The 9188-nt window shown below is 44.2% G+C and overlaps 1 protein-coding gene across 1 annotated transcript; it reads left to right on the forward strand.

Annotated features, from left to right (window-relative positions):
- The first annotated feature begins 725 nt into the window (after positions 1–725).
- mkrn2 (makorin, ring finger protein, 2) lies at positions 726–8859 on the forward strand. The gene is made up of 8 exons (XM_018744595.2): positions 726–802; positions 1314–1442; positions 2491–2645; positions 3671–3990; positions 4501–4715; positions 5044–5154; positions 7129–7273; positions 7913–8859. Exons 1-8 carry the CDS (start codon positions 774–776, stop codon positions 8060–8062), a joined length of 1254 nt encoding a protein of 417 aa, XP_018600111.1. The 5' UTR covers positions 726–773; the 3' UTR covers positions 8063–8859.
- The last annotated feature ends 329 nt before the right edge of the window (positions 8860–9188 follow it).

The following is a 9188-nucleotide window of genomic DNA, read 5'->3' on the forward strand; positions in this document are numbered from 1 at the left end:
GTTTGTATTAGAGCAGTTTTCTTGACCACATGATTCGTTAATGAATACCGTCGTTCTCTACATACTCACTGCATTTTTGTGGTTACTCTTGGTGTCGAAAGAGTACTTTATTAGACATTCGAAAGTCATGGTTCATTCATACAACCTGTTACTGAGCCTCTCCTTAACCGCTTGTCTAAATCGGCGTCTTCCTGGGCTAAAATAGGGTGCACGCCATGGAACGTCAGTCCATCAGCCTGCTAGTTTTTGTGGTTGAGAGTAATGTTGCATAAAGCTGCAATATTTGCAATATTTCTCAGTCACTGAAATTTTCATAATCCAGCACCGCTGTTCCAAATGATGAAAATGGTAGGATGTTACGTTGAAACGCAGGACTCTCCATTTTAGTGCTGCAAAATCGAAGTGATAAAGATTGTACGAGTAAAAGTCGCTTTTGCCCAAGTCTGTACTGTACTGTACTGTAGTGATGGTTGTTAGTTCGAGTCCCAGTCCCTGTTACTCCCTGCTACCTTAATTGATACAGTAAAAAATACCCTGCTGTATAAATGGATTAAATGGATCAAACGCTGCGAGTCGCTCAAACATTCTTATTGCTGTTATTATTATTATTATTATTATTATTATTAACAATAATAAATGTTGACGTTGAAGGTGTTACTGATGTTGATGAAGAGAACCAATGGGAGCGCGTCTGCGGATTGGCCAATAAAAACGCATCTCTCAGGGCGCTTTGAGCTCCCAGACCGGGACCGGACCATGGCTTGGAGGGAGACATGACCAGCACAAAGCAGGTTACCTGCAGGTGAATTAACTGTTACGTTTCACCGTTTTATTATGACATATTAAAACTGTTTGTGCCGTGAAGGGTCGTTCTGTGTCCTGTCCTTAATATTTCAGAGTGGAACTCGGAAGCATGGAGAGCATTAGCGCTTCGCTAGCTTGTCATGCAGCATGCTAATGCTAATGCTTTCAGTTGGTTCTAGTGGTAAATTAACCCTTAACCCTGATCGTGTGCCTATAAGGGAAGACAAAATGATATATAAAACTGCAGTTGGGGGCATTTTTGAACAATTAATTACCTGTCTGACTGTAGTTGTTAAGCCCGGGTCGTCAGTTAGCATAGTAGTTAGCCGAAGAGCTAAGTTGGACGGTTCTGTGTGAGGACTCTCTGACGCCACACTTTTCAGAACGGAACGCACTCAGTCAGTGTGACGACTCTCTGCTGCGGAGAAGCCTAAATGCGGGCATTGAACCTGTTTTTCCCTTGTTGGTTACGCGGTTTTTAAAATGCTTTCTGGCGTTTTTCACTCCAGGTACTTCCTGCACGGCGTGTGCCGCGAGGGCCCCCGCTGCCTCTTCTCGCACGACCTGAGCGCGAGCAAGCCGTCCACCGCGTGCAGGTTCTACCTGAAGGGCGCGTGCGCCTACGGCGAGCGCTGCAGGTGGGCCCTCACAGGCAGTACAACTTAGGGATAGTATACAGTAACACGGTGTAATTGTTAACATTATATTATATAATGTATAATATTAATATTATTTTTTATTCATTCAGCTCATGCACTATTGGTAATGGATCATATTGATTTATTCATTCATTCATTCATCTTATTTCTTTTTAGTCTTACGAACTCAAAGTAACCATGGCATGGAAGTTTTTTTCTATCATGTACAGTATATGTGATTTATTTATATTTTCCACTTTTCAGAAGTTCTTCCCTCATAAGCCATCTGTAATGAAGCCATGCAGTTCAGTCTAGATGGTCTTTGGAGATATTTATTAGCTTGGGGGGTGGGGTTATAAATGAGATTACATCTGTGTTGTACATGTAATTTTCAACTGCCATGTTCTTCAGCTGAATAAAGCTATTTTGTGTGATTTGTACACAGCTTCATACATGTATTTATGCATTTATACAGCTGGGTAATTTTTACTGCGTTACTGTAGCAAGTACATTGATCAGAGTGCTACAGCAGGTAGTGGGATTCAAAATCAAGGGCTTTACCCACTACATCAACCAGTGTGGAAGAGACAAAGACCTGTGGCTGCTATGTAGGGGGGTGCTAATCAGCACAGTTAACCATCTTTTATCCTTCTCATTACAAATGTTTTGCACAAAATATTCTCTTCTGAGAATCTGTTTGTACCTACAGATATTTTTATTCTGTAAAATTCATTACTAATAAATAGAATTTCTGATTTATTGGCCAGGTACCATAGTAGTAAGAACTGCACCCCCCTCAACAGAAATGGTAAAACATTGGGAAATACTTTAACATTGTAAGCTGCCTGGGAGAGAAACATCAGCTACATAGATATATGTAAATCATTGCAGCGCAGAATGAATATTGCTGTGTTTTGCCATTGCATCAGACATTATGTATTTACAAGTAAAAGCCACAGAAGGGCTGGTGGGTTCAGTTTGAATAGACACACAGAAACGGAGACTCTTCCTTCATTGTGCAGCTTATTACCTTCTCTTGATCCCGTAGGTATGATCACATCAAGCCTCCGGCTGGCCGTGGCACAAGCGCTACAACAGACCAGACCAGTAGGGGTGGCAGTGTGACGACCCCCGTCGCAGTCAGCGGGTCTTCTGCAGGCTTGGCAAGACGTGGCAAGAAACCGCTGGTCCTCAAAGACAGGGGTGATTTGATTTCGTAGTCATTACCACAAAATGTGCCTCGATTCCTGGTATTTCACGTGCATGTGTAGCAGGAAGCATAGTGGTTAGAGTGGTCACTCTGCAGTCAAAGCGCCTGAATTTGAGTCCCTGTTCCTGCTTTACTACTCTTGTAACCAGGTATTTATCCTGAATTGATACAGTACAAAAACTTACTTAACTGTGTAAATAGGTACATAATTTTAAGTAGCTTGGCATACAAAGTTCTGGAAGTTGCCTTGGATAAAGTTGGCAGTTCAGCAATAAATATAGTATTTAATAATGAATCACTATTAACTATAATTATGAGGTTACGCTTGTGTTTATTGAACACGTACATATTTGTGTTAGGACACACATTTTCAGTCATGTTTCTATGTCGAATGTAATATGGCTGACAGTTTTAGCCGAGGTCTGACATCATAGAACTATAACAAGGCCAGAATAAAGGCTTTTGGTTGGGAGCAGCAGTACAGTGGTTGGAAATGCTGCCTTTGGATCCAAAGGTCCGCAGTTCAAATGTCACCTACTGTTGTAATACCCTTGAACAAGGTACTTACCGTGAATTGCTCCAGTAAAATTACTCAGCTGTGTAAATCGGTAAATAACTATAAGCGGCTTAACATTGTAAGTTGCTTTGGAGAAAAGCATCGGCTAAATGAATAAATGTAAATGTGTTCACTCTATGGGGGGGATGCGGCGGCGCAGCGTGTTTGACCGGGTCCTACTCTCCGGTGGGTCTGGGGTTCGAGTCCCACTTGGGGGTGCCCTGCAACGGACTGGCGTCCCATCCTGGGTGTGTCCCTTTCCCCCCAGTCTTGTGCCCTGTGTTGCCGGGTTAGGCTCTGGTTCTCCGTGACCCCGCTTGGGATAAGAGGTTTTAGACTGTGTGTGTGTGTGTGTGTGTGTGTGTGTGTGTGTGTGTGTGTGTGTGTGTGTGTTGACTCTTAACAAAATATTTAGTGTGTTAATGTGTTCTCCCCCAAACTCTTCTTGTTTTGCCCTTTCAGCCCTTGGAATTGGCACAGAGGAGAGAACAACACCCGATGGTAGAAACAGTAGAGCGCTCCAGGAGCGCGAGAGCTGGGAGTACTGGGAGGAGGGTGCCCAGGCCAAGCCCCATTCCTACCTGGAAGCCATCCGCACGGGCCTTGAGGCCTCGCCTAATGAGATGCCCTTTGCCGACTTGCAGCTACTCTGCCCCTATGCAGCCGCAGGCCACTGTCATTATGGCAGCAGCTGCTCTTACCTCCACGGAGACAAGTGTGATATCTGCCAGCTGCAGGTGCTGCACCCGTATGACCCAGAGCAGAGGCGAGCACACGAAAAGGTGGGTGGTTTGAGAAAGGGAAAGAGGAACAGGGATATAGGGATGGGCAATGGTGTTGTTCTTTTTCTTTTTATAATAGTTCGTCCTGTCAAAAGCATTCATTTTATACAGTTTTGTCTTTCTGAGTGGGGGTGCGGTGGCGCAGTGGGTTGGACCGGGTCCTGCTCTCTGGTGGGTCTGGGGTTCGAGTCCTGCTTGGGGTGCCTTGCGGCAGACTGGTGTCCCATCCTGGGTGTGTCCCCTCCCCCTCTGGCCTTACGCCCTGTGTTGCCGGGTAGGCTCTGGTTCCCCGCGACCCCGTCTGGGACAAGCGGTTCTGAAAATGTGTGTGTGTTTCTTTCTAATCTTGGAATTGTGCATACACATTATTTACTGAATGCCTGAGGTAGTGCTGTCTTGCATCACACAGCACTGTAGCACAAATGGCATTCCAGTAGTCTTAGAGCTGAGAACCTGTCTGGTCCCTCTCTCAGCTGAGTTAAGTCATGTTTGCCTTTCCCTCTTGCTCAGATGTGCATGGTGGCTTTCGAGGCGGACATGGAGAAGGCATTTGCAGCTCAGTTCAGCCAAGACAAGGTGTGCAGCATCTGTATGGAGGTGGTCTACGAGAAAGCTACGCCATCGGAGCGGCGCTTTGGCATCCTTTCCAGCTGTTCCCACACCTACTGCCTTGGCTGCATCCGCCAGTGGCGCTGTGCCAAGCAGTTCGAGAACAAGATCGTCAAGTGAGCGGCTGCTGGGCCCCAACACCACAGTGGCCGGAGGGGTCGTGGACTTGGATGCTGTAACTGGGTTATGTCAATAATTGAGCTCTGACTTTCTGTGCTGAGAGCAGAGCGGTTAGCTTCTGACCTCAGTGAGTTATGGGTTGTGGACTCAGATCCTGGAGCAGAATGTTAGGGTAACTGACATTTTGAATAACAGAACTTTTCTGTTATGTTAATCACACGTCTCACATTGTGGCAGTGCTTTTGTTTGTCAGTGTCAGGTTTTAGACCTGCGCAGTGTGTGGTGTCGATCACAAAATGGAACTTTCCTTTCACATGTGGCCAGATCGTGTCCAGAGTGCCGTGTGGTGTCTGAGTTCGTTATCCCCAGCGTGTTTTGGGTGGAGGACCAGGAGCAGAAGAACCGTCTTATCGAGGAGTTCAAGGCAGGAGTGAGGTCAGTGGGGAAGAGGCAAGGGGCTCTCTTGTGGACGGTGTGTTCATGTGTATGTATATTAATGCAAATGGGTGCAGTGTGTTAAGGGGCTGGTGGTCCCACTCAAGGTCAGCAGTTGCATTTAACAGGCTGACAGAAATAGAAATGCAAAGGTCAGCGGGCGACTCCTGGCAGGGCTGCTCTGTTAGTGGTGGCAGCCGCCCTCTGCTTTTCATCCCATCGCTAACCCCATTGCCTTTGAAGGCTGCTCAGCTTGCTGCACACTCTGGGGGAACCCTCTTCAGAAAGCACCTTGGTTCTGCTGCTTATGTGGCTCTAACCTCAGTTTTCCATCTAAGAGAATTTGCCAAAGGAAGGACTGACCAGCCTTGGCAGCGGGTGCAAGGGCAGGCTGCCTGTGATGTGGTGGTCTGTTCCTTCTTTCCTGGCCTTTTGGTTTAATTGCTGTTTATTTAGATTTATCTGCATGCTCTGCTCCAAGAACCACAAAGTTGGCTTAGTGCTCTTTCTGGAAGTTACCTTAATTTCCTGGTCATATCTCCTATGCAAAGTATGTCTGTCCATGTTTGTAACCAGCTGAAAATATTTTTTTTCTGTCACCAAGGATAACACACATTAACTTTTTTAAATAGATGGGGATTGCAAACCCCTTGTAGTAAAGGTTTTCTTGTTTTCCAGTAGGAAGACTGAATTCTACAATTTTACTGCTCACACATGAATGCACATTTATTCATTTATCAGATTCTTCCCTCCAAATCGACGTACATCAGAGAAAAATAGTGCCGCCAAAATCCTGCACGCTGGCTCCTCATGTTACACACGCACCTGGGACTGAGTCTTATTTTTCATAACGCGGAGACTTTTGCTGTAACGTCAATTAAAAACTGCATAAAAACAGATGCCTCAATGTTGTTCACTGGTTAGGCTTTGTGTTTAAAAAAAAAAAAAAAAAAAAATCTGGTAAAGCTATACTTTTAATTTAGCTCATGATTATTACACTTTTTATTTTGAGTTATTTTTATCTGCAAACCTCAGTTCAGTGCCAGTTGTTTCTTGACTGATCCCCTAAACGTGTAACATTTATCATGTCATTGATCACTGCCACTCAGGAACACCAGACAGGAGCTGTGCTCAGTGTGGAAGTGAGTTGAATTAAGTTCTGCATCCATTTAGCTTTGGAAGTGTTTTACTGCCATCAACTGGCTCAGAACATAAACAGATAAGTGAAGAAAAATATTGAAATAATTGAAAAAAATGCTTTAGAGGTCTTTCAGTCTTGCATTCTAGAATGTGGAAGGAGCAGCAAAAGCTGCAGCAGCATCTTCATGTTGTTATAGTGCCTTTGGTTGTGTTGCATTATGTAAGCTGGGTAGCTATTTGATGCAGACTTTGTTTAGACTTTGAGAAGCTCTTGACCAGCTGTGTTCGTTGTGTCCGGATGCAGGTGTCTGCCTGCATCTCAAGAGTTCAGTGCCACTTGTCTCCCAGCCAAGTATTATGGATGGTCTCTCAGCTGGAGAGTTACAGGAAAATTCTTTCAGAATGAATAACTTTCCTTCCGTAATGATTCATACAGTGTTGATGTAATTGAGATTTTTCTGTTCATGTGTCAGTGTATTACACAAAGTGTAATGTAGTACAATGGTGATTTCAGACTTCCTGCTGAGAAATAAATTGGGAGTTTGTTAAATTCTTTCTACACAGTGATGCTCAAGCTTTGTGTGCTATACCATATCCCAGATGGATGATAAACTGCCTGAAAGTGAATGTGCTTGGCTAAATTTAGATTTTTGTGGCTCTATTGTGTTATGGCTGTGTCCAGGTGCAGTGTATTCTTAGCCCATTGTTTTCAGATGGCGCGATTGCCTGGTAGCCCAGTTGGACAGCATCGTGGGCTGCTGAGGACCACCCCTAGGGGGTTAAAATCCTGGCCTTTTCTCACAGCTTTCTTCTCTGCCCTCCTGTCTCATGCAGCAAGAAGGCCTGCAAGTACTTTGACCAGGGCCGAGGGACGTGTCCTTTTGGGGGGAAGTGCTTGTACCTGCACGCCTACCCAGACGGCACCCGGGCTGAACCCGAAAAACCACGCAAGCAGCTAGGCTCTGAGGGCAACGTCAGGGTAAGTGAGCCTGCTCAGCATCCAGGTTCTTATCCTCTCTGCTGTTTTTCGGTTTTGGTTCGGAAATGGATTTTAATGTATGTTACTTGATGGATGCTTTAATTTTATATAGAGTCAAGCTCCTATCTCCTAGTCCTTTAGGGCCGCACTGTCTGCCACTTAGCCGTCTGAGCTCTTTGTGAATTATAATAATTTGCATGCATACTTTCAGTCTCATCTCTCTTTAAGCTCTTGAGACTAGGCAAAAAAGGTTTTTGGAAACATTGATTCCTTTCTAGGAAGTTGTCCACGCTGCATCCCTAAATGTGTTGGTGTTAGGACCCTGCATTGTAGTAGGTACAGTTAAAAACATAGAGTGGACGAAACTGAATGGCTGGGTCATACGGGAGTCACTGAGGTTCTAAGAGAGAAGAGGAAAAGCTGCAAAATGACCTTGCGTGTCCCCAGCGACCCATCTAGTGTTGACACATTACGTGAAAATTAAGTTTAATGTTGAGGTGGTTCCCACGCAGCAGTGGCACTGAAACGGCTGTGTGACAGTTTATTTTGGCAGTATAGAGAATGTTCGTGCTGGGTCACATTAGCACGTTGGCACAGTGCTGGCAGCATGATGACCTTTTCCCACACTGTCCTGCACAGTTCCTCAACTCGGTTCGCCTGTGGGATTTCATTGAGGAGCGGGAGCATCGCACCACCTCGCAGTACGATGACGAGGTCAGCGAGCTGGGGGACCTCTTCATGCAACTGTCTGGAGCTGGCGAAGAGGGTGGCGTCCCTGTGCCTCACTAACTTCACTCCCAATCCCTACCACCAATGGGGTCATGTTAAATCAGCCTAAATCAGTAGGCAATAAATGTAGTCTGGTGAGCCCTACATGTCATTCTGTTTGAGGTTTTTCCTTTTTTGCTTTTTTTAACCTGCTTTCTTTCTTTATGGGAGCACAAAGCTAATACTTTGTAGACATATCTGTAATAAGTTCAGTGGCGGGGAAGCTCCTGCATTTCCAGAACTGTTCAGCTGTGAGAAAAGGAGATCTGTGGTCTCTGCTGGCGACAGGGAACAGGAAAAGGACAAACGCCTCTTATTTGCACTCATCTGGAGGGATCATAGGGCCTCACTTAACTGTACTCTCCAAGCAATTTACGCAACTCCTGTTTTTTTTTTTTTTTTCTCTTCCCCCCCCCCACTCAAATGCTGTTGCAATGCTTATTAGATACAACAGAAGTGTACTTAACTACTAGGGCCATATGTACTGTATGGTTTTTGAGTGTCACAAACTCCATATACAGAACAGTATAAAATGCAGTGTTCAAATTTAATCTCATTGTAATCTAAAGAATTTTTTAAATACTATTTATTACACAAATTGTCTTGTACTGTGAACTACAGAAAGGTGATTAGTGATACATATTTTTAAGAATTCAGATGCACTGTATTTACATAATAGAATTTGCATTACTGCATCTAGTTAATGTTTAATGGGGATTTTAGTTGCTTTATTCCCATTTATGTTTACTACAGTATCATGAACAGTCAAATTAATGTATCAAATCTAAAGTGCAAGAAGGTATTTCTATTTCTAATTTGGGTGTAAAATCTATTAAGCCAACATCTCAGGTCATGATAGGCTGTGCTATGTTGCTTTACAGTTTCTATAAATCAAATAAATTTATTGGCCAAGAAGGGTGTGATTGATTGCTTCCTTGTGCATATTCTTAGTGTACTTTGCATACTAAGTGTGGAACATGGCTCATAGTGAAGGTTTCGGTAAAGGGTACATTTAAATCCAGTCATGAAACTTGGAAATAAGCAGACAAACTATTTAAAATTCCCCAGAGTGGTAAAGAGTAACTGTTAAAAACAAACCTTATACTCTAACAGTGAACTGGCCCAGGGCTTAAAAAAAGAAAACCAT

Source organism: Scleropages formosus, chromosome 22 (assembly GCF_900964775.1).
Source record: "Scleropages formosus chromosome 22, fSclFor1.1, whole genome shotgun sequence".
NCBI lineage: Eukaryota > Metazoa > Chordata > Actinopteri > Osteoglossiformes > Osteoglossidae > Scleropages > Scleropages formosus.

What these genes read in the sequence shown, in the direction of transcription:
- mkrn2 (XM_018744595.2), top strand. Translation starts at nt 774, where the DNA reads ATGACCAGCACAAAGCAGGTTACCTGCAG. An exon ending in GCCTACGGCGAGCGCTGCAG is followed by an intron (nt 1,443 to 2,490) that starts GTGGGCCCTCAC and finishes TTGATCCCGTAG; the next exon opens with GTATGATCACATCAAGCCTC. An exon ending in GAGTTCAAGGCAGGAGTGAG is followed by an intron (nt 5,155 to 7,128) that starts GTCAGTGGGGAA and finishes TGTCTCATGCAG; the next exon opens with CAAGAAGGCCTGCAAGTACT.